Source organism: Lagopus muta, chromosome Z (genome assembly GCF_023343835.1).
Source record: "Lagopus muta isolate bLagMut1 chromosome Z, bLagMut1 primary, whole genome shotgun sequence".
NCBI lineage: Eukaryota > Metazoa > Chordata > Aves > Galliformes > Phasianidae > Lagopus > Lagopus muta.
The window spans coordinates 21,686,964-21,713,005 of NC_064472.1; the positions used below are offsets into that span (position 1 = coordinate 21,686,964).

Sequence of the window (26,042 nt, forward strand, 5' to 3'; positions counted from 1 at the left end):
GCTATCTACCAGCGCTCCTGGTTGACTGGAGGGATTCCAGAGGATTGGAGGCTTGCTGATGTGACTCCCATCTGCAAGAAGGGCCGTAAGGAGGACCCAGGAAAGTACAGGCCTGTCAGCCTGACATCAGTGCCAGGGAAGGTCATGGAACAAATCCTCCTGGGAGAGATCACACAGCTCATGCGTGACGTCCATGGGATCAGGCCCAGCCAGCATGGGTTCGTGAAAGGCAGGCTGTGTTTGACTAACCTCATCTCCTTCTACGACTGGGTGACCAGACTGGTAGATGAGGGAAAGGCTGTTGATGTAGTCTACCTAGACTTAAGCAAAGCCTTTGACATGGTCTCACACAGTATCCTGCGGAAACTGGCTGCCCATGGCTTGGACAGTTTTACCCTCCGTTGGATAAGGAGCTGGCTGGAGGGCCGTGTTCAATGGGTGGTGGTCAGTGGAGTGAAGTCTAGCTGGAGACCTGTTACAAGTGGTGTCCCCCAGGGGTCGGTGCTGGGGCCCATCCTGTTTAATATTTTCATTGACGACTTAGATGAAGGGATTGAGTGTACCCTGAGTAAGTTTGCAGATGACACCAAAGTGGGAGGTGGTGTTGATGTGCCTGAGGGCAGGGAGGCCCTGCAGAGGGATCTAGATAAGATGGATTGCTGGGCTGAGGTGAATGGGATGAAGTTTAACAAGGCCAAGTGTCGGGTCCTGTACTTTGGCCACAATAACCCCATGCAGCGCTATAAGCTTGGGGATGAGTGGTTGGATGACTGTGAAGAGGAAAGGGACCTGGGGGTGTTGGTTGATGCTCGGCTGAACATGAGCCGACAGTGTGCCCAGGTGGCCAAGAAGGCCAACAGCATTCTGGCCTGCATTAGAAATGGTGTGGCCAGCAGGAGCAGGGAGGTGATCATCCCCCTGTACTCAGCTCTGGTGAGGCCGCACCTCGAGTACTGTGTTCAGTTTTGGGCCCCTCACTACAAGAAAGACATTGAGGTCCTGGAGCGTGTCCAGAGAAGGGCAGCGGAACTGGTGAGGAGTCTGGAGCACAAGTCTTATGAGGAGCGGCTGAGGGAGCTGGGATTGTTCAGTCTGGAGAAGAGAAGGCTCAGTGGAGACCTCATTGCACTCTACAGCTTCCTGAAGGGAGGCTGTGGTGTAAAAGGGTCTGGCCTCTTCTCCCAGGCTAATAGTAGGACCTGAGGAAACGGCCAGGAGTTGTACCAGAGGAGGTTTAGGTTGGACATTAGGAGAAACTTCTTCTCTCCAAGAGTGGTCAGGCACTGGAATGGCTGCCCATGAGGAGCTACGAGATATGGGTTAGTAGCTTGTGGTACTAATAGGAATGGGAGGGTGGTTGGACTAGATGATCTTGCAGGTTGTTTCCAACCTTGCAATTCTGTGATTCTGTGATCTGTTGCATGTGCATTATAGCAGTTTCTCATGGCTGAGATTAAACTCCACTACACTGGTTATTTTGGCATTATTTGCACTATAAAGGGTGATTTTGAACCCTTGGAAAGTCGTAAGTATTTTTGTTTTGCTGTAAAATCCATGTACCAACAGATAACTTGCACAATGAGGGTTTTTGCATCTGTGTCCACAGATGTAAGATGGATAACATGAAAACAGTGAAGTTCTTTGGTTGTTTCTTTTAAGCTGAGGTCAAATTTCTAGTTTTCTTTTATGTCTTGGATCAGTTTGTGGAGCTCATATTTGTTGATGAGATTCCTAAGAGAAAACAACGAACAAGAAGACAGAACAGTTAATTTGTTTGCATACTTCCAAGTGTGAGTGTATTTCCATAGCTGTTTTTTCCAAAAGTGCTGTTTTGTTATTTTAGGTAATAAAGAACATTGCATTATGCTGATTGTTAGGCATTTCATTCAGTTTTAAGATAGTTAAAAATATGCCATATAAAAACTGTAAATGTTCTGGCAAAACAAACTCTAGTATTAAAATGCAACTCATGCAGAGATTTGGCCAGTCACGGACCTATGACAGTTTCTTCCCATTGCTGCTGATAAACATACCCATACCCCTTGGCAGCATACTTCCAGAAGTATGTCCCCAGCAGAACACCAAAATGGTATTGCCAAATACAGGTTATTTTGGGGCAGTCTGGAAGCAAATGTGAGTCTCTGTGTACTTGCTGAGAATGTACCATGAGCTGTCACTTCCCTGTGTTGAAGGATTCTGGCTGTCAGTAGCTGTCATGCTGTTAATACTAGGAGGTTACAAGTCTGCAAATAGTTCAGTCTCTTGCCTCTTAAGACAGTGTATTATAGTTAACATCATAGAATCCTCCACCCAAGAGAAGTTGAAAGATAGCACAGCTTTTGGAGTTGGTCAGGTTTTTGTCAATCAGACAACCCACACAGCAAGGTAGTTTCTTTGCTTTGCTATAAATTCGTAGCTTTGATTCAAACACTGACGTAATGAGAAGCGGTAAGGAAACTGACAACAGCAATATTTGCTTTCAGGAAAAACAAGTTAGGCTTTTCTTGAGAATGATCTCTGAACACTTTGCGTCTCCCTGGTCTGCCTTTCCCTGTTCTTTAAGTATAGACATCTGAAATGATCAAACAACTATCTACTCTAAATGTGAAATATCTGTTTGATTTCAAAGGGTACACTTTGTAGACACAAATATTTTTCTAGCCACATCTATCTTATCTAACCATATGACATTGTTTTGTCAAATCTAGCTCACTTTTAAGGCACATATTTTCAATCAGTCTAGAAGGCTATGATTGAGTTAGAATCTTGCCATTAACCACTGACAGTACAATCCCTTTATTACAGTCATATGTGAAATAATTGTCTTTGTTCCATATATACTCTCCCAGTACTTGCTGAAAATTATTTGCTGGTTTAAAACTGATCAAGCACAGTCTGTAAATCATCAGAGCTTATCCTTCTGTGGTACTTCTAATTGTAATACAGTTAAGTCTTAGAAATTATCTATAAATGTGGGGTTTTTTTTTCTGAACTTATTGTGACAGGTATATGGAAGCTTAGCATGGAATTTATGAGGCTTCCCTCCCCAACCCCCCAATTACACGATAATTGATACCTTTGTGCAGGCAAAACCTATTTCACTGGGAACAGTGGTATTAACTGTGCATGGAGTTGCACTTCTTTAGTCTCCTTTGGAATCTCTCATTTCCCTTGTTCAAAGGAAGACAGTATAACTAATCTCATTGCCCTAAAATTGTTCCTGTTTTAGAAGAAGAATTTTAATGTTGCAGTTCATTTCTGCTCAGCTTGTCTGTGTGATGGATAATCTTGCTAAATCTGAAGTCTTTTTAGCTGAACATACTGTCTTTGTCGTTGAACACGAATGGATGTTTAAAGGATGAGCATGGATAATCCTACCTCTACAATGCTCTTCCTGGAATTACTGAAATAAATTCTGGTTTTACTGTTTTTATTGTTTTAAATGGAAGATGATTATTATCATAGGCTGGAGGCTGCCTGAAATGTCTCTGAAAAAAGTAGTTTTCAAAATACTTCTTTCAGTCCTACCTTAGATGAAGGGCATGAATGTTGTGGCTCTCTCTTCTCCCATTTCCTTTCAACAAGCTAGTGAAAGGAAAAACAGCTTGGGAGTTATTTGTTACCATTCAGCTAATTCTAAAGTATAATCCTATTTCCTCATCTTTTATATGCAAATTTGCCACTAGTGTTCTGGGTCCATCAATAACTCTCCAAAATCTTCCAATAAGCTACTCAGAGAATTTGAGGTGAAATGTGTTAAAATTGCAGAAAGAAAGAAGTGTACTAACACAACTGCAGACCTCACTGCCTAAAACCAGCGACAAGCTGGAACTGAGGTATGTATGTGAACAGGATGCAGTGTGGTGGAGAGAGCCACTGCATTGCAGCACACCAGCAGTTGATTAGCAAGCATCTTCTAACAGAGGTAGGGTTATACACAAGGGAGGGTAGAAAAACAATGAGTACATAGCAGTTTGCCCAACTTCTCTCCTAGTGCTCGGAAAATGGAGTGCTAGGACTCTTACATAGCACCTTTTTTGGTGGAGTCTGGCAGAATACAGAGGCACAATATGTTGTGGATTATACCATGTGCTCTAGAATGTTTAAATAAAACTTTCCTAGGTGCTTTTATTAGATATTTTAATTTATCAGTATACATCTAAAGCACCTGTTACTTTAGGTAAGTAGGAAAGTGACTTTCTAAGCTAGTTGATATCATGGTGCATAGTTACCCTGAGTTCAGCAGAATGCCTTGGCCTCTTTTCATTGTGCTTTTCATTCTGCTTTTCAATGAACTGGACATATCAGTGTGATTGCATGGAAGCCTAGAGTATTCCTACTTTTGAGAATCACCAGCACTTAAAACTGTAGTCACTCTGTGCTCTTGGCTGAGTAGTATTCTCTTCTGCTATGGACTTGAATTTATCTGATTTAGTGTCAGTTTCAAGTGCTATTAAAGTAATGTCAGTTGTGATGGTCTCAGTGTTTCTTGTCTAATTCTGTAACTGTTGTGTGTTGTTCTGTACATAGTTCCTTAATCTTTATGGCATGCACACACATACCAATTCCTGTATTATTTTCTCTGGGAAATTGGAATCTGATCAGTTCCTTGTGTTTGGCTTTGAAGTCTGCAAGCATTTCATGGTTTGCTAATGGTTCCCTACCACTGGAATTTATTCTTCTAGGCATTTCAACAGTGGCAACCCAACAGGTGTCAGGAAATGATGCAAGAGTAATCCCTTTTGTTTATTGTTTTTGCGATTATTATGCAGCTAACTATTCCTTTAGTTTTTCTAATCTGAATGCTCTGCCTGCCATGCCTTGACCTTCTGCCTTTTTGTTTTCAGCAGCATAGTCACCTGACAGTCTTATTTTCAGATCCAGCCTTGTGCTACAGTTTTCTTTGGATTAATTCTGTTTATCTTAGCAGAGCTATTGCAAACCTACAGTTCTATCATTTGGAAGGTTTGTGTACAGTGCCTTGAAATAAGCTTTCTACAAATGAAATAGCTTTTCAGAAGGAGCATAGAGTCATGAGATGGGAGAGAATCACACAGATGTGGCAGCTTGACACAGACATCCCAGATTTCTGAATATGTTTTGATCCTTACTGTCTTCATTCATTCATCTTTTTAGTTGTTTTGAATGCTGCTGCTAAGTATTTCTGATGCTGGCTAAGCTGATTGATTTTTTTTTTTTATTTTTTATTTTTTTTCCATCAGGAAACTCAATTGAGGCTTTAATATTTTACCTCAATTGCTTTTATCCCTTGTTTGCATACCCTCATTGTTGTTCTGCTGAAAATAAATGAATATATTTATCCAGCACAGTGCATTGGAATGTGTTTGGTATGAATGTACTATATGGCACAAGTGACTGCTGAGGGAAGAGCAGGGCCAGTAACATGCAAAAGCTGATCACAGCACAATCCTGTTGTGTTGATCCTGGCTTCCTAACAAATTAATTGTTCTGTAGTAGTACTGCTGCTTGCTTCTTACTCCAAACAAACTAGCTTTCATTTCTCCTATAACAATTTTGATTTTAAATCCCTCTTCAGAATTTTTGTGGACACAGTTGTGATACCTTTCTTGATAGTCTGATTCTGCTTTTTACTGGAATTAAATAAACTGCAATTACATTTATGGGTAAATCCTTTGAATGAAAATATTTGCTCCCCACTATTTTAGTTTTTTCTAGGTACTTTGAGAGATTGTCTTCTACCATGACTCAGCTCCTTAGCTGCTGTACATGATTTTATATTCAATTAGAATCTGTTCATACGGATTCTTAATCCCTGTGAAGATATATTTTACTTCTATGCTTTTGTAGGCCAAGATTACAGTTTGCATAGGTCCAGCCAACAATTTTCGATGTACTGAGTGTTTTTCTTTCTATCTTTCCTTTTGTTCTACATTGGTGAATGTAGCATTAGTAATCTGCTATGACTCAACTGGCAACTTTGTTTAAAAAACAAAAAACCCATAAAGTTAATATTATGGGAAAAGCACGGATTTGTCATGTTCCATTGATTTCTGATGTATTTTTTTCTTAACTTTCTTGAGAAACATGCAAGAAATGTCTAGTGTTAGGGACTTATTAAGTATAGCAATTAAATGTGAAGTAGAAATGAAACAGGTTTATAGACACAATGCTATGAAGTCAGAATTGAAGTAGGAAGGCAGACAGTAATATTCTCTTTAAAGAAAGTAGTACCCCCCTAAAAGTTTGTATGTATTTTTGGTGAATCTTTCAAAAACTATTAATAGTACAGAAGATTCTGAACTACCGCAGTAATGCTATAATAGTCTCTAAATTAAAATTCACACAGGTACTTTTTTTTTTTGTTTTTTTAAGCAAACAATGCGGAAAGCAAAATAAACACCCAATGCAATGAAGTATCAGTTTGCTCTTATCTAGTATGGATAGGTGTGACTAAAATTTTCCTACCTTTGTTTTGAACAGAATGTTGGCTTTGAAAGCTCAGGGAAGAAGCAGCAGGGAGAAGGAAGTAACACAGTGGTAAGTACTGTATTTCTGTTTCCTTTGCGTAATAGAATGTTTACACATTGATTCTTTTCTTTTTCATATGCCATCAGTAATCACCTCCAGAGTGCTCAAATTTTATTGCATGAATGCTCATGTTGTTCTGAAGCTTTTTTGTTGCAACTATCAGTTGAAGAGTATATTACATGTAGTTATGCATGAATATAAAAGGGAAAACATGAAACTAAGTTGCAGGATAATAATTTTCTGTTTTGAAGACAAATGTTCATTATTAAATATTTTCATTTGTGGAGTTTTAGCATTTTAAAATAATTTTTAAACTGCTTTTTAAAATAAATGTATTTAGTTCTTAAGAAACCTGAGCATTAAAAAGAAAAAAAAGTTAAAGATGCTTGAAAACTTGTTGAATACTTGTTGGGCCTCTTACCATCCATTTTAATAGTTTGCACAGGAGGACATTAAGTCATATCATTTCTTGCTTCTTGGTATATTAACATTCTTTAGCTAAAGATCATACTTTAGAGTATCAAAGTTAAGCTAGAGTTCATTTTTGTTTTCAAAGCTTTGGAAAAGAAACACATATTTATATTCAGCTTTTTTCAATGATGCCAGTGTAGATGATACTAAGTTGATTGTTGTAAGGTAAGAGTTGCTAGATAGAAATATTCCTCATGAATTGAGAAGAATATCCAGGAGAATCATTCATCTCCAGAACTTCCGTTTGAATTTGAGTAGTGCTTTCCCACCCACTCCAGCAAACCAAACTAACCAAACACCTCACCTCTCCCCCTGCCCACCCCCTTTCTGCCCCCACACCACACACACAGCAATAGCGTCCATCTGCTCTGATTTTGTTAATAGTGCTATTAATATTGTGAACGTGTTAATAAATATTGACACATCAGTGACTGTAATTATGAGATTTATTATAAAATATCTGTTCTAAAACATACAGAATCATCTGAGCATTTTATCTGGCATTGCTACAGCTTAAGGAGATAGAAGCATATGTACAAGCTCTTTTTTTTTTTTCTTGTTTTCTGTGTTGTTTACAATGCAGAGGGCCTTGTGTACATTAGCATTTTCTATTGAGCTACGAAACTGTTGTTGTTGTGCTGCCTCAGCTGTGTTACCACTCTGTAAGGACTGGTTGCTTTCTATAGGCAAATGACTTGCAGTGCCTCTTCTTTTTCTTCCCATATGCTGGTTCATCTCTTTTGATTGTTATAACTGGAGGACTTAACACAGCATCTCTTCCTCTCTGATTGAATATTTGTTGACAGTATGTGATACGCAGCATTTACTAGTACCGTAGATCCAGACATAATCCCTCAAAGGACTAAACCAGAAGCATAAGCGGTTTAATAAGGTTTAATACCTCTTCCAGCAGGCTTACCAAGTCTTAGTCTAGCTGCACTGTGTATTTAATTTTCATTGTTTTCTTTGTATAGAAAGTTAGGAATTTGTCCTCTTTGTTTCTGTGGGCCTTTTCCACACTGACAATGGAAGAAAATTGAGTTATTTAATGTAGTACTTAATAATAGAGTAGTTTATTCCTCCTGATGTTCTCTTAATAAAACTACAAATTGTTACCCAAAGAATATACAATGTAGTTAAATGTCAGCAATGAAGCTTAGATCTATTGATAATCTCAGCAATATTGTTAGTGATATATGACTAGAGACCATTCTTCAGATGACAAATTTACTTGGATAGTTTGGCTGGTAAAATGGAAATTAGTTTCTAGGACTGGCTTAGGAAAAGAGCAAAACAAGTGAGAAGTTACTACTACATGGAATGCAATTGTATAGTGACAACTGGAGGGACTTGGATGAGTTTTTCAAATGTGAACAATCTGACAGCACAAATGCAGAATGCATTCAATTTACTTGCTTAATCTGTAGCGTTAATATAGAGTCAAAACTACAATTATTCGGACATCTAACTACATTTTATTCTTTTACTGTAAACTTACCTTATAATTTTACTTTTTTTTTTTTTTTAAATAGGGCATTTCTGTGATGCATCTTGCCTTAAATTTACACATCTGTACTCTTGTGTACCTGTGCTTTAGTGATGCCACAGCCTAGAGATATAACATAATACTAAACATTACACAGTTAAATTCTGTGCTTAAATTAAAACCTTGCCAAAGGTTTTTTTTCTTAATGTAAAACAATTTTGTTCTATTTTTACAAAGTTGATCTGTTCTTGTCATTGCTAAGCTTTTGGTATAAAAAGACCAAGTGCTTTGTTATATTACTAATTTCTTTTTTTTTATTAGCAGATAAATAAATTAACTGAAATAAATATTCCAAGCATTTCCTTTTATATGCTTTCATTGGTTTACTTGTCACAGTAATTCCTCAGGTTTGTTTTAGTAATCACAAAAATGGTTTTTGCCCCTTTTACCCCTCAAGAAAAAAGTATCTTTCACATGTTTGCACTTAATGAATGATTGTAATTGTACTGCATTTACTAATATCTTCCTCCCTCCCTCTGTTGTTACCATTCACCATTGTTGCTTCATGACTAATGCCTTTTATTTCATTTGGTCTGAATGCTGTATGTGAGCAAGTACAGTGTGATTTTTTTTTTTTTGTCTCCTGCCTTTGTGGGGACTTGCAGCCATGAATGCAGCTGAACATTGTTTGCATATCAGGAGCTTCACATAAAAATGGTGAAATGGTTTCAAAAGACACTTTTTGTAAGTCTCTTATTTCCTATTGTTTGTTCTGACTGTACAGCTTTGGTTCCTTGGTTTGTACTGACCTAAGTGTTTACCAGTTTCATTTAGTTAGATGTGTGACGTAACTGATCTATTTTGATTGTTTGTTTTCCTTTTTTTAGAAGTGAAAGAAATAGCTTGGATGGGAGGCATGAGGAAGTGAAAATACCTTGACTTGGCACTGTCACTGAACAAAGTTTTAAAACCACAGCCACAAAATGGCAGTGGCATTTAACAAAAGGCAGTTTACTCACAGCATACCTTTCCTTCTGCTGTTTCAGTTTCTCATCAAAGTCCATCAGGTCTGAGAGTCACGCGTTCCTCTTACACATTGGACATGCAGGTCAGGGTTTACGGGGTGTCAGGTGCTCTCAGTTGCTCGGGAACCTTGCTGCTCCTTCCCAAGAGGAGGGGGAGGAGTTAGGGGAAGCCAGAGTCAAACTTTTGCCTCCCCTGCCCCATCTGGGTTAATGTGTTCTGATATTGAAGAAGAGATATCAAATCATTTCTGAGCTTAAAGAATGAAGAATAGTTCTGCTTCTCCTTGTAAGAGTGGAGGACTTTCTGAGTTTAAGATTCTTAGATGTGTACAGTATCTCCAAATTTTTGAGGACCAGAGCTGCCTTTTGGTGGAAGATTCATTTAAACTGTGCTAGGAATTGTCACAACGGTCTCTTCTAGGTCAAACCAATCAGCCTACATCTGTGCATGTGTTGTTGAACATGTTGCTGCCTTAGGAGGAGAAAAGCCTACAGTATTTCTGAAGATAGACCACTGCGTGTTGCTGATACAGGAAGTCTCATTCTTAATAATTTATTAATGTAGGAGGGATAGCTTTTTGCTTGGTGGATTACATTGTGTTTCAGTATTAATTTGTTGGAGGTTCTATCCATTGGCCACTTAAAGGTTTCTATATGTTAAGCTGCAGTGCATACTGCCCCTCCCTGCCTGTTCCTGTACTTACACATTCCTAGCTCGGCAATTCTTTGCTCATCTATAGGCACTGGACTGGACTAGTGGGATTCTGATCAGAAGTTTTTCTGTGGAGCTGTACTTGCCTTTCTGTGTGAGCATCTGATTGCTGGTTTCATTTTCAGCTTTGCTGCTGATGTAACTGGTAAACATCCTTTTGAAACACTTGGGGAAAAGGGGAGTGCTTTCACACGCAGTGCTTACAGCATTCGCATTCGCATCCTGTTAGTATCAGGCAGGAATCTGAACAACCCATGATACAGTGCTATTGCTTTTAAAACAAAGTAGCAGAGATGAAGAGCATTAGCTTAGTTTCTGTGGGTAATGGCATGAGTTCAGAATTCTCAGAGCAGTGTGATACTTCTGTGCATGGTGTTTTGTTTTTTAATGCTCATCAAATCACAGCGAGACATGTGGTTAAACAAAAATGTCCTGTGTGTCTCTGGCAGATGCCTGGGTGCTGCTAGGCTGTGAATGCTCAGATGACGGCAGTGTGCAGGAATGAGTGATGTCTCTCTGGGCGGTGCGCACTCGTCTGAACTATCAGTCTGTAGTGGTGTCCAACCCTGCTGCCGGTCTTGCTTGCTTTTGCTAATAGTGGCCTTTCAAACTGACGCTTTGCTTTTCTACTTCGAGTGATTTTGTTCTGTTTAAGGATGTCTTAGGCTTACAGATTTGGTCTGCTGTTGTTACAGTGTAGATTTGCTATAACCATGGTGCTTACTTTTCCCTAGATTCTCCAGTAACTTTATCTGAATACTGTATTAATTATACTGTATTCTCCAGTTGTTACTTCACTGTATGTTATTAGCATCTGTTTGCACTGAAATTCCATCCCTAGTTAGCAAGATTAATGAGATTTAAAGAGTACTTCAAGCAGTCTTCAAAGCCTTCTGTACAGTAGAAGTTTTTCAGGGTAGATGCTATTAAAATGTGAATTGAAGTTATTTATTTTGATTGCTCTAGTGTTTTAATCACAAAGTTAAATGTTATCATGATAGCGCACATTTTCATTTTATTGATACAAATATAATGGGAAGGCAAAATAAGGTAAATGACTTTTTTTTCTTTTTCTTTTTTTTTTTTTTTTTTGAAACTGCAAACCAGCTGAAACCAGTTTCTGGATTTGTTAGATTTTGCTGCTTTGATTCTGTTTTCTGTAATAGCATGCTTCAGGGGTAACAAGCTGACCTATCTTCTGGAAGTACATTACTATAGGGGAATTACAGATTCCCCTTTGGAACTGGAAACATTGATAAGCTTAGCATGGTCTCTTCAAAAAGAAGATAATCTATGAAGTCTTTTCTTTTTTTTTTTAAATGTGATAAGTACACGCAAAAGTAGCTGGAACACAAATGACTAATATTCAAAACTGATAAAAGATGAACAACAGTCACAGATCTTTTTTATTATTATTTATCTGATGAAACAAAAGTCCTCTGTATTCATTTTCAGTGTGGTTTTCAAAGCAGAAATGGGAAATTTAATTCTGACTTTCTTTTGATTTTTCAAGCAAAATTTGTTCAAAGTTGATGGTAACAGTAAAATACTGTCCGTTTTCAGCTATATTAGTAACACCTAGAGATACCTGTTTTGGAAACAGTAAGTTATGCTTGTAGAATTCATCATAAATTGACTGTTCTGTGCCTTTGTGGTTAGCGTGCTGTTCCATTTTGTAAACCTTTGCTGAAGAAATCCTACATATCTTTTAAATTGCTGTTGTTATCAGTAACCTGTCTTAATGGTTTGTTCCAAATGTTGCTGAAGTGCTCTTAGTATAGCAAAATAATTGAGGAACTTGTTTAGCAAAATAATTTTTGCCTATAAAATCAGAGGTGTAAGGAGTTTACCAATTAAAACCAAGCATATTAAATTTACCAAGCATATTAAATGAAAGTGTAGTGTATTGCTACAACACAGGATGTAGATGCCTAGAAAAGTCTTAGTTGCAGAGGTACTTAGCTGGCCAAATCCTGCAAGTTAGAAGTGGAAAACAGTGAACAGGAAAAAATAGGTAAGAGTTGCTAATGACTGAGACTCAGACAAACATGAGTTTTAACTTATTCTTCTTTTTTTTCCAAAGTGCTGGCTATTCTGCAAATTTATTTGCAAACCTATAACCTTTGCAATGGTGTAGTAATAATAATAAATAGAGCATGTATTATATTTTGAAAGAACATCTATTTGAAAGACATGTATCTGAGACTATATTGATACGGGAAATATGGAAGATTATTTCCACTCTCATCCTGAGAAAAAAAGTAAAAGCTGAGATGAAAAATGAAAAAAACAGCAAATGTTGTTGTTTCTGTTTGTCGCATCAGAGGGTTAATGGCTACAAATGAATCCAAGGCTGACTGTGGGGCTGGTTCCTGTATTGTTTGAGCAGTTGGGGTGGGTGGGTGAGACTGTACACATCATGCTTTGTTATTTCCCTCTGGTTTTGATCAAACTGGTTGGAAAAAAATCCCACAGCAATAGTCTGCATAGTCATTGTACCATTGGGATATGAAAGGTCTTGGCAAATGGGAGAGGTGCCTGAAGACTGCAGGATAGACAGTGTCACTCTAGTCTTCAAAAAGGGCAAGAAGGGAGGATCTGAGAAACTACAGGTCAGTCAGTTGTTCCTATGAAGGTGATGGAAGTGCTTGTTCTGGATAACCTCTCCAAGCAATTAGAAGAGAAAAAAGCTGTAAGGAGTAGTCAACATAGATTCATCAAGGGGAAATGATGCTTGACCAACCTGGCAGCCTTCTTTGATGTCATCACTGGCTGGGTAGCTGTGGGGAGAGCAGTGGATATTATGAACCCTGACTTCAACAAGGCATTTGACACTGTCTCCCACAATATCCTTGTTATTAAACTTAGAAAGTGTGGAATAGTTGAGTGGACACTGAGGTGGATTGACATCTGGGTGACTGGTAGAGCTTGAAGGTTTGTGATCAGTGATGCGGAGTCTGATTGGATGCCTGTAACTAGTGATGTTCCCCAGGGTCAGTGCTGGGTCCGATCTCATTCAACATCTTTGTCAGTGACCTGGATGAAGGAACAGAGTTCACCCTCAGCAAGTTTGCTGTTGGTACAAAGCTGAGAGGGGTGGCTGATGCTCCAGAAGGCTGTGCTGCCACTTTCAGAAAGGCCTTGACAGATGGAAATGTTGGGAAGAAAGGGAAGGGAAGAAAGTGATGAAGACGATGAGCAAGTTTATGGTCTTGCACCTGGGGATGAATAACCATATACATCAGTATGAGTTAGGGGCTGACCTGTTGGAGGGGAGCTCTGTGGAGAAGGACCTGGGGGTCCTGGTGGATAACAGGTTGACCATAAGCCAACAGTGTGCCCTTGTGGCCAGGAAAGCCAATGGTATTCTGGGGTGCATTAAAAAGTGTGTAGCCAGCAGATCAAGGGAGGTGATCCTCCCCCTCTGCTCTGAGCTGGTGAGGCCATGTTTAGAATACGGTGACCAGTTCTGAGCTCCCCAGTTCAAAAAACACATGATGTCATAATGGGAGTCCAGTGGAGTACCACGAAGATGATGAAGGACCAGGAGCATCTCCCATATTAGGAAAGATTGATTAAGCCTGAGGAGAAGAAGACAGTTCTATGAAGGTAAAGACTTACCTGGATGCCTACCTTTGTGACTTACTGTAGGGAACCTGTTTATTGGGGTGTGAATTTCATGATCTCTTGAGGTCCGTTACAACCCCTGTGGGATATACAGATATTTTTCTTTGTCCCACTTGGTGTATTTGTTGTGGAGCTTGTTTCCTATCAGTTCTGTTTATACAGTGTTTTTTTTCCTCTTATTTCCTCATGAGGTGAAATTAACTGTACCAGTATCCTGATGTTTTTTCCTTTGTTGACTACTAGCTGAGGTAAACTTAGGTCAAGGCTTTAACTGTCTGGGGGACAAAGGCTTTTTGTTTCTGGAGTTTTGTTTTGTTCTTTCTTCCTTCTCTGAGTTCTGTAGTAGATCAAGTTCTTACAATTTTGAACTTGCACGGTGATGGAGAAAAAGAAACTGTAATAGTGTTGCAGATTTGCGAAGCTATTTCATTGTTTTATTTGGTACTTTCAGATTGCTTGTTGATGTTGCAAAATAGTACAAGACCAAGATTCTTGTTCTTGCTAGACTTCAGAGGAAAATATTTCAGATGCTTTGTATTCCTGTTCCCTTGCTGAACTGTATTTACCCAAACCATCCCTGGAGTAGTTCTTAATTTGAGAATATAAAAAAAAGAACGTCACCTGTGCTACACTACATTTTTCTGTCTTTGGTTGATGAGAGTGAACTCTCTTCTGTGATACGTCCTTCCTTTTCTCCTCTACAGTCTTTTTACTTGGGCAACTGATCATGAGGTCAGACAGAAAGGCAGGTAAATAGGAGAGTAGGTAGTGTGCGTTGAGAGAGGCAGAAAAGTGTGCAGAATGATGATATGAAGAGGCTGTCCTAGTATTGATAGCCTTCAGTGTTTTAATTAAGACAGGGAAGAAGATCCTATAGCAAAATGAAATTTAGTTAATTTCAGTGAGCACAGCAAGATGTGTTAAAGTTTTACTTACTGACTGAAATTGCAGAAGTTGAGGGAAATTATTTATCTGAGTTCTTGGAAATCTTTTATTTTAAATAAGTAGAAAAATTAGAGAAAACAACGCTAGCTTGTTACGCAAAAAAGCTGTATGTATGTGAGGGATTTGAAATTAATGTATATTAATTTAATATTACTCATCACTGAAGATAAGTTTTTTTTTTCTCTGTATCATTTTGATTTCATTGTATTAAGCAAAAACATTGTAAAAGTATGAACGATGCTTCAGAACTGCTGCTTTAAATTTTATCTGCTTACATACAGTGTGGATATTCTCTGCTTAAGGCTGTTGACAGGTGACAAGTTACAGGCTAAATTCTATGTTCATCCATCGGTATCTGTAGATATTTCAATGACATTTCATGCCAGTAAAGAACTGTTGTGTTTAAACAAAACTCAAATCTCTCTGCCCACCTCCCTCTCATATGTGTGTATATATATATACATAGCATGTATGTATACATTTCTTTCTTTTTCAAGCATTTAGCAGCCAGAAGTTTGAGATGTTGCCCATGTAGGTATTTCTGCAGTTGTCTGGTTGGTTTTATAAATCTACTAATTTCTGTGTCCTAGTGCCTGAAAATGACCACGAAGCGGAATCTGTTGGTGCGGCTGGTGCCATGCCGCTGCCTGCGTGGGGAGGAGGAAACAGTCACTACACTTGATTATTCTCACTGCAGCCTGGAACAGGTGCCTAAGGAGATTTTTGCTTTTGAAAAGACCCTGGAAGAACTCTACTTAGATGCTAATCAGATTGAAGAGCTTCCAAAGGTATGTTGCATGATTTCCCTTTGTGTAACTTTTAGTGTTTCTCTTCTTACATCATCAGTGGTAAAAGCTGATAGTGTCAAGCTTCCCTGTACAGCTTTAAGGCTGAGTTTTCCTAGATATTTTTGAGTAAATGTTGGTCCCAGAACAAGCTCTCTTGATAGGCTGTCCTGTGTATTTCAGCTGGACCAGTTCCCTGTGCTGCCTTGAGGTGAAACTGCTTAAACAACTGAGCCAGCCCAACAGGAGAAGCTGGTGCAAAGCAAAAGAGGCAGGCTAATTTATTTCTGTGGAAGTGTCTGCTTAAATTGACTAATACTATTCAGATATTAAATAAATTGCTGCATTGCTTTGAATCTCTGATAATATATGAGGATTAGAAGCAGCAAGATTACTGTATTATTCAGATTTCTGTGGTCATGAAGCTGAAGTCCAAAATAGTCACTTGAAGTCCTTGCTTTTGTTTTTGGCTGAAAAGTATCTAAAATTATTTAAGCTCAAAATGTAGAGAGATGAAATTCTACTTTGATTACATCTTAATTAAAGAAATCATTATTTGTTGCTAGTTCTGAAGACAAACCATGTGCTGAATGAACAGTATACTACAGGAAAGGATCAGATTTTGTTCCAGTGAGACTCCTCAAAAGTACAGTGTGGTCAGAATAATAAATTTTCCCTTATTAGATCCTATCTTGGTGAAGTTGGATTAAGTACTTGATATTAAAAATAGTTTTTTCCCAATTGCATGCAGACCTTCCCTATTGCACAGTGGTGAGTTTGGAACACACTGCTAAGCTTGTTGGTGGTTTGTCATAACCATATGAGATTTTTTTTACTTGAGTTTTCTTGAAAGACAGATGAAATTAATAAGGAAATAAAATAATTTAACATGTCAGTTCATCAGAAGTCTTGTAGTTTGGTGGAGCTGACTTTGTTTAATCTAATGAATATATTCCTTTTTTTCTGGAATTACAAAGCTTATGTAAATTCAGTATAGATACAAATTCAAATACAGTAAAAGAAACAAGCTGAGAGATTAGGGAGTATTAGAGACATCTTAAAAACCATTTACCTATTTAATAGAGGTTGTAATCTTGAAACTATCCATAGAAGATCTCTTAGGGAATGCCTTCAAGTTTGTAATAATCCTATCTGTTTTAGAGCCAGAGTTTCAAGCTGTATAAGCCTTTTCCCTAACCTAAACTTATTTAGTGTTTGAACTCTGAAGCTCGTAATTAATCCATCTTCTCAGAAAAAGAGTGTGGTATTTATTAGACTGTCTCCTGCTCTTCCCCTTTCCTGACTGCTACTGGTGCTGTTTTTGTCCCAGTGTTGCAGTTTTCTGCCCTTTGTGTTTCACGGCACAGTCGTTTGGAGAACGGGGCCATGTTGTCAACCTGCAGTGACCTGTTTTTTGTTTTGTTTTGTTTGTTTTTTTGTTTGTTTTTAGGTTTGGGGGCTTTTTTCATTTTTTAATCACCCCCAGTCTTTCTAGTAATGTTCACCTCAGTATACTTTCAAAATTGGATGTTACAGTGTTGTTTGTTAATTAAGCAGATGTAATTGAACTTGAAAAAATAAGACATACTGTAAAGTAAATGTAAAATGTATTAAAATTTGAAGTTACTTTAGAGAAGATAAATACCTACTCAAATGCTACATTCTGGAATAATGTTTTTAGTGGATTTGTTTATTTACCTTTATTTTTTCCCCTCCTTTTCTTGAAGAAACTAAAAGTACTTTGGCGGTACCAGATGGCATGCTTACTGTGGAAAATACTTTTGTTTTCAGAACTACAGGTCACAATTTGTGATGCACTTGTAGAATTTTATAGTTGTTAAATGTAAATATCAGTTTTCTGTGGCTGTTTGCACTTCTTTTTAGCTTTCCTAAACATCCTAAACCTAGTCAAGTTTAAAAAAAAAAAAAATTGTCTTTGGTCAAAGTGTTTAAATAGCCTGACCTTCCAGCTGTGAGGTCATAAGTTTAAAGGGATTAAAAAAAAAAAAAAGCTATACAGAGGAAACTAAGAGAAAGTTGCTCTTTTTTCTTTGTTTCATTAGCAACTTTTTAACTGTCAGTCGCTGCACAAGCTGAGTTTGCCAGACAATGATCTAACCACATTGCCAGCATCCATTGCAAATCTCATTAATCTCAGGGAACTGGATGTCAGCAAGAATGGTAAGTCATTTCACTTATTATATTGGAATAGCTTTAAGGCAAATCATCACTGATTGTACAAAGATACCAGTAGAAGTGTAATTTCCAGAATCTACGCATTTAATAAACTTTAAACTACAACCCTAGATCTTATGCTTAGCCAAGAGTAATCTATTTTATGGTTTTTTATGTTTGTTTTCATATCTGTCAAATGTATTGCTTTATATTTTGAGATCATTACTGAAAAATGATACCATCAAATGTTTGTGTTTTCTCAAAAATGCATATGCTTGAAGTTATTACTTTTATTGACTCTTGTCATTTTTCACTGTAGCGAAGAATTTTTGCTCAAGAGCTTTTAAAAATTTGCTGGATTCTCTTTTAATTTTATTATAAAAATTGTTTTCAGTTTACTTTAATGATCTGTCCCAGACTTGTAATAGAAGTCAGCTGCTTTGCTATCTGTCTCTAGAGATGGTAATCTCTGTCACATGGGGAGAAAAGTGTCCGTGGACAATGACTGATTCAGTTGACTGACTTGCATTCTGTGAGTCAGCTGCTTATAAATTATGAAATGCTGTCAGCCAAGTACTATGTGTATGCTTTCATTTATTTTTTTAATGGTAGTCTTTTGGCAAGTTGGAATATCTGTGCAAATGAGGAAATTGTAAGAGCTTATATTGTCATCAGGCTTGCTTGTGTGGTTTACTTAAAGAAAATAAAATTATTGTGTTAATTGATAAGGATATAAGAGCCTTTTCTTGCTGATTCACATTGAAGTTAAACGAGGACCTTTGCTTGAAACCATATTTGAAAGTATGGGTTAAATAAACATGCCAAAGATTCTATCATATGCAATTCATTGTTTTTATGTGAACATCTAAATGACTCCATAAAATTAAGTTGAGATCTGCTTTATTGTGGAAGTGTTCCCATCGTGGAGGTGTTGGCATTCTCCTTTCTTGTCCATTGTATCCCAGTCTGTACTTAAACTATTACTTTATTATTTCTGCTTAATGAATGCAACATTTAGTGCAATAAATTGACCTGGTTGTTACTGCTCTGTTCCTGGTACAAGTGGATTAATAGCCTTTCTTAAAGAACATGTTCCCTGAACTTTCATAATTACAAACAGCTGGGAAAGTATAGTATTTTTGTCCTAGACTGAACAATTAAAAGGATTAAATTATTCTAATGCAAGTTCTCAATAATTAAAATTTGAAAGCAATGGAAGGGATTTTGAGTTCTAGTGTTGGCCGATTCCTTAGCTTATGAATGTAAATAGGCAGTTGGTCACAGAGTTAGTTACCCACCCAAAACAATGCAACCTTTTGCTAAGCCTTCTAAGGGCTGCTGAAAAAACACTTGTTACTGATAAGCATATAAATGATTTAAGGAGGCAATAGCTGAAAGATGAGACATTGCAATAAACTGTAAAGTTCTGTTTTTTAGAAGCAATGGGTTCTTCCTCCTTAGGTGCAGCACTTTTCCTTGTTGAATTCCGTGTGGTTCTTGTCAGCCCACCTTTCCAGCATGTCTAGTGAATCAGCTAGGACTTTTCCAGGACTTCGCATTTTTGATGTGTTTTTATTTTGTTGGGGTTTTTCTGTGTTTTTGAGTGTGATGTGGAAACAGCAAACTTTGTGGGAAGCTCAGGAGATGTAATTTTTCTTCATAAATCAGGGAAAACTAGGAATCAGTTATGAGAGGCCTCAAAACTCTAGAATAATGCAGTGGCTTTTTTTGTGAGAATAGTGTGGTTATAGCAAGAAAGTTAGTCTCCTGCATTTTTCTTGTATGCTTTCTCGTGTGACAGTACCAAAAGTGTTGTTTTCCTCATGTGGATGGAATTAAAGCACAGAGTGCAAATGCGTTTGCATCAAATATATGTTCGTTTATAATTTTCATCTATAATTTTAGATTTCATTTTCAAATACCAATGAACATTCAGGTCTTTCAGTAGTCTCCTATGTAGATGGAGTAGCTTTTTCCCTGTATATTTCAGCAAATTTAAACATTGTCACCTTTTCTATCTGTTGCAAGGCATTTTTACAGAAAAATACACAAATGAAAACCACAAACACTGAAAAGCTCCACGAAAACACATCTGCCAATAATATTATTTTTAGTAATATTGAAGGTTTTTGTTAACAGATACAAATCTAGATAAAATATGTTTCCTTCAGTGTTTTAAAAACATCTGCTGATTTGGCAAATTTTAGAGTAGTGTGTGCCAGAAGTTGGGGAGTTGAAAAACAAAAATTCAGGAGAATGTGTAGTTATTATGTTGCCCATCTGTGAAGGATTTAGAAGTACAGTTTGTCAACAAATTGAGAATTATTCGTAGTTAATAAAGAGAATGATCCAAGTTTTATTTTACTCAGGGAGAAGCAAGAGAGAAAGATCCTGAATAGAAAAATAACTTGCTATAAATTTGCTATTTTTGTCCATATAGGAAGAAGGGGAGGGGATGTACTTAATTTTGTATCTTTCCTGATAGTTAAATAAAAAGATAACTAATTGGTTGAGGACTTCTAAGTCTGTAGCTTTATTATAATATTTGTCATTACATAGAGGTGGTAAATTTATGTTAAAAGCAGTTAGCTATTCAACTTAAAGCTCTTCAGTGTAGATAATGTTTTTTCATAAATACTTTGTTTTTCCTATGAAAAAGTACTGACTAGAAGCTGTCCCTGCAGAATAAAATTATGTTCCTGTCTAAGAGAGGATGTCAGCAAAATGGAATTGCAGTGCAGTTAAGGCACAGATTTGGTCTTGAATGTGGAACTTGAGTGTACACATTTGAAATTCTGAAACTAGTTTAATACAGATCTGTTCCTGGATTCAAAGAAATTTTCATAACATAGAAAAAGCATTGTAAAAGTAATTAGGATTTTTTTTAGTTGTGAATTTCATGTGGAGGCAGAATGTACCTTTTTTTTTTTTTTTTTTTTTTTGAGTAGTGTGCTTTGAGTGACAGTCAATCTATCACCCAAAAGTGCAAAAGTGACTGGACAGGCAACAGAAATTTTTCAGCTCTGGGTAATGGGGGGTGGGAGAAAAGCAAATCAGCTTTTAGTTTCAGGTTACTCTGAGGGGGTCCAGCTTTGAATCTGACATAGTTCAGAACCACCTGAATCTTAATAATCTTTCAAAACAGCAGTGTAAGCAAAACTGTTGTCTATAACGTTCTTAGTATCTCACGTTCAGAAAATTTTACTCTGACCTTGGCATGCCTAGGTAGGTTTATCTGTCGAGCACTTTTTAAGACCATGAGTATGTGTATCAAGTATAATAATAATTTCCTCTGATGAGTTACTGTTGGTGGAAGTGATGAGGCATTTTTCATTTAAATAGATCAAGGGGCAAAATAGGATTCTTTACTGTCTGAATTGCTGAGAACTTGGTTTTAAGCCTTCAGATGAAAAAAAAAAAAAACCTTCATATTTTTAATTTTGCAAGTACTCTCAGAAATGAATTTTGGAAATACTAAACCTGAATTAGCCTTCTAATAGAAAAAAAAAAATAGCATGCAGATGATGAGAGAAAGCCAGCTTAAAGTATGGCACACACATGAGCATAAAATGTTAATTTTTTTATGAGATCAAAGTGCTGTAAAAAAAAAAAAGCATTTTACATTTTCAGCAAACATTCTATTGCCACATAATTGTATGTAGCTGAGTCCTCATGTCATTAATAAAATGAGCATCGAATATATTTCTGATGCTGTATTTTATTGTAAATCTAATTATACTGTAATAATCATCACAACCAATAAGAGTATATTTTTCTAAACCATAAAAATCTTTCTACTGAAGTATTTTTTGTTTTCTCCCTTTTTTAAAATGAAAGCACTGTTTAAGTTGTACTTCTCAGGTTTATAAATCAACTAATACTCTTGCACTAACGGATAGCATAAATATCATGCTTCTCTTCTAGAAAATACCAAGCAGACCTCAAAATAAAAATTGAGTTTCTATTTTTCATTTTATAAACCTTTGAATAACCGTAATAGAAGGGAGGACAAGTGTGAAAGGAAACTTTTAGAGCATAGAATTGGAGAAAAGGACTTCATAAAGTGAAGATGGAGAGGTGAATAGGCTGAGTTGTATGTAGGTACTTGTCAAGTAGTTCATTGAGTCATAAAATCTGGAAAAGACCTCTAAAATAAACTAGTCCAACTGTCCACCTACCACTAGTATTGCCCATTTGATATTACATCTTCACATTTCTTGTACACCTCCTGGAATGGTGACTCAACCACCTCTCTGAACAGTCTGATCCATCACCTGTCTACTCTTTCAAATAAGATTTTCGCTATATCCAGCCTGAACCTTCCCTGGCACAACTTGAGACTGTCTCCTCTTGTCCTATTACAAGAACAAGCTGGCACCCGCCAGGCCACAGCTTCCTTTCAGGTCATTATAAATGGCAATCATCCCCTAAGCCTCCTCCAAACTGAATAATCCCGGCTCCCTCCATTGCTCCCCATAAGACCCATTACCAGCTTCGTTGCCCTTCTCTGAACGTGCTCCATGGCCTCAATATCTTTCTGGTGGGGAATGGGGAAGGGCTCAAAACCGAACATGGTACTGAAGATGCTGCCTCATCAGTGTTGAGTACAGAGGGATGATCACTTCCCCACTCCTGCTAACTACACTGTTTCTGATACAAGCCAGGATGCCATTGACCTTCTTGGCCATCTGGGCACACTACTGGCTCATAGTCAGTTGAGAACTGACCAACACCTCCTCCAACACCCCCTGATCCTTTTCCTCTGCACATCCGCTCTATCCCAAGTCTGTAGCGTTGCATGGGTTTTGTTGTGGCCAAAGTGCAAGACATGGTGCTTGGTCTTGTTGAACTTCATCCCTTGGCCTCAGCCCAGCTATCTTGCCTGCTTCAAGTGAAATTAAGGAAATCCAATGGAGGATGTTTTTAGATTCTTACAAACATTCTGTAAGATTTTTAGATAAGAGACCTACAAGCAAATATTTTTTTCTTCTAAAGGAACTTTCCTATTTAAACAAAACAGAGAGATTAAAGGCTATACAAATAAGAAAACTTACACTTGCAAGGAATGTTACTAGTTTAGTGTGGTTGTCATGGTATTCCTTGTAAAATACAAGTAAAGCAACCAAAAAGCAAGGTATAGCAAGTTTCTAAAGCTTTGAGATATCGAGTTTTAGAACTAGATGAAAATCTATTTGCAATAGTTGCTCTTTACTCTGAAAATGATTGGTTTAGAATAGGCTTGCACTGAATAAACCAGAGGTGCCTGTGCTGCTTTGAGATCACTAGTGAATTGTGTGCCACCTTGCATAGAGAAGTCAACCTTGTGCAGGTCTGGAGCTGCAGCTCTGAGCAGGAAGGTACTGCTGTTTTGCTAGCTGATCAAACATCTGGAAACCAGAGCTCCTGGCTGACTGGAAACCAGTGGCAGCAGGGGACTAGGTAAGAGTTTTAGGAATATGGATGAACTCTAAGAAGGAGCAATGGCTGAGTAAACATTGTGTAGCAAATTAATTGGTCTGTAAGATGCTACTTTAAGTGTTGCTTTTAATACCACAGGTATGCAGAAATCCTGAATTAAAGTGGATTCTACAGGTATATATGAATACAGACTGAATGTGACTGATACTTCCCTTTGAGTTTTCAGTTTAAATTCCATGCTTAGGAACGTTTTTCATAATTTTTGGAACAGTTGTGTGATCTTGAACTCTGGAAGTATTTTGATTGCCATGTTTAATCCATATTAGCTGTCAGTATAGCTGTAGCAAAAGGCTGAGTGGGAAAACAAACAGAAGCTGTGTTTTTTTTATGGTGGATCTGCTTTCAGTCTGGTCCTCATAGCTGCTTGTCCAGAATTTAAGACCAGGATGAATAGATTAGCTCAGGGAGGCATGTGTGTAATTACGTTGCTTTCACATTCATGCAAACTGGGCCTGAGTGTTTGCCCATATCCCCTACGCTTGGAAGGATGCAGAATAGAAAAGGTGCATGGAGGGCAGTAGTTCCACGTGTTTTGCAGCAGTAGGTCTGTTTGTTGTTGAGCTATCTGTTGTTCGGAGTGAAAACCTGTTTTAATTTTCACATGTTTCCTACAAATCAAAACATCCAGCTGTAAACTCTTTCCTTTGGGGTCATTACTCATGTGACTTGCACAGTCTTACATTTGTTAGTGGTTAGGAATTGAACTGATACTTTTATTTTTTTTCGCAAGGCTGTTTTAAAAATCTTTAGATGTGGGGGAAAAAAGAGGTGGAACTTCGTTTGGAGGTAATGCCACCTCTGTCTCTAGCAGTAATAGCTTGAGTAACTAAAGTCTGGAAATACCAGTCCAGGCATTTTTGAAGAAAAATGTGAGTACATGATCTGAGTGCAAACAGCAGTGCAAATTCTTCCCAACTGCAGTGGGGCTGAAACAGCAGTGTACTAGGATGTCGGCTTTAGGCGGGCTCTACCAGCGGTGGGTATGACTACGCTGTTTTCCGTTAACCTAGAAATGCCAATATTTCTGAGTTAAAAAAGTTTCCTAATGGATAGTAAAGGTGCTTCCAGTTTTCTCGGCGTTCTGCAGTTAACGCTGTCCTCGGTGATAAGAAAGGATTGGTGTAACTCCAGATGGTGAGTGGGACCCCAATTATGCTTACAACTGCCTTAATCCAGACTGAACAAAGAGAGGGACATTAGTGTGTATTTGCTTAATGGTGCTGTGCGAAAACAATCCTTTCCCTCTGGGGAGTTAAAGATCAGGCGAAATTCTTTATTTCAGCCCTGCTATATGATCCAGAACCGAGGTCGATTACATACAGGTTTCTGGCTGTTGACCTGAAATCCCTGTGTGACTTCTTTGGTCATATGCTTCCGGCATGTGCTGCAGCTGGTCTGGGGATCCTGATTAACCACCCTTCTGTGGGTTATGCTAGCTGGCTGGCGAGTGTAGCCAGATAGAGTTCTGAATGACGAATGCTTTCTGTTTTTGGTGCAGTACAGACAATAACTTAGATTCCATTTCTTACCTGGCTGCCAGCTTTTCTTTGACAATCTTCCAGGCCCTCATCCCTGTGTTTTTTGTTTTTAATTGGCATTTGTAGTAGAAACTGGCCAGTACACTTGAAAATGCCTGAAATTTGGAAAAGCAGGTTGGAAGGGACAGACAAGTAAATGTGAGAGCTATAATGTAAATGTTATTTCTGTGGAAAACAGCAATGCAAAAAGAACTTTGCTCTTAATTCAGTTCATAGAACCTGCAGTTAGCATTAAAAATGACCAGCAAATCTTATTTTCTCCTGTTGTGCTCTGGAATTGGTCAAAGTCCACAAATGTGATGGTTTGTGATTTTTGTAAAAATAGTAAACGTTATCTGTAAACCAACTGCAGCACAGAAATGGAATTGACGTGATTGTTACCATGTAATATAGGGAACAGCAGGCTAAGAAACCTAGCTACGTGTTTCGAGGATGGGATAAAGCTGTAGTAGTCTAGATAACCCACAGATCAGTAATCTGATTTATCTTCCTTTTCTCTAATGCTAAAGTATGTACTTAAGGAAGCCATAAAAGATCCTAAAGGAAAATGAGATTTGAAGCAGAACATGGGTCTCACTTTGTGGTGTCCACTGCATCAGATCCTTGTGTAGGATGGGGAGGGGTCATAAATTAATTAGTATGGTGTTACAAATGGAGTGTGAAAAGACATATTCATGTAGACCCTTGAGATTTGTTGAGCTGTCTTAACAGAAGACAATTCAGGACATTTAAGCATAGATAGCAAGCAGAGAAAGAGCAGATCCTCTTAAAAATGCTTCTTACAGCACTTGGATCTTCTGTCACCTGCTCACAGTGTCTTTCTGCCTACTCTTAGTGACTTTTGATTTTGTTTTATTGGTGGGAGAATATTAACTCAACATTAACTGCACACGAGTGTAAAGGAAGTATATATGAAGAGAAGAGACTGTCTGAAGGTTGTTGTGTAGGCAGTTAGCAAGTGCTAACTGCTGATTTCCTGTCACCTGATGGAGAGGAACAGCCTCTGAACCTGTACTGAAAGCATGTATATTTAATGCTACTTTCCTCATGTAACAATGGCTGCCACTATTTATCTGACTGAAGTGTTGAGTGAGTTTGTAAAAACAGTATATATGTACCAATCCTGGTACAGTGATTTGAACTAAGTTGCTGCTTCATTGTTAGTTTTCTCGTATCTGTTGAATTTCTGTTGTTAATTTGTTAGAACTGTTGCTGCTTCTTGCCCAAGGCATAATCAAACAAGAGACTATGGTAGAGTACTCTAATTTTGTACAAAAGCATTCTGATCTA

General features: G+C 37.8%; 1 protein-coding gene across 12 annotated transcripts in view; it reads left to right on the forward strand.

Annotated features, from left to right (window-relative positions):
* Positions 1–26,042, forward strand: part of ERBIN (erbb2 interacting protein) — a 111,463-nt gene that overhangs the window by 42,625 nt on the left and 42,796 nt on the right. For all 12 annotated transcript variants that reach the window (XM_048930623.1, XM_048930626.1, XM_048930629.1 and 9 more), the window contains 3 exons: positions 6,463–6,519; positions 15,367–15,564; positions 17,625–17,742. In XM_048930623.1, coding sequence (XP_048786580.1) covers positions 15,376–15,564; positions 17,625–17,742 — 307 coding nt within the window. In that variant the 5' untranslated portion in view covers positions 6,463–6,519; positions 15,367–15,375. The remainder of the gene's footprint in view (positions 1–6,462; positions 6,520–15,366; positions 15,565–17,624; positions 17,743–26,042) is intronic.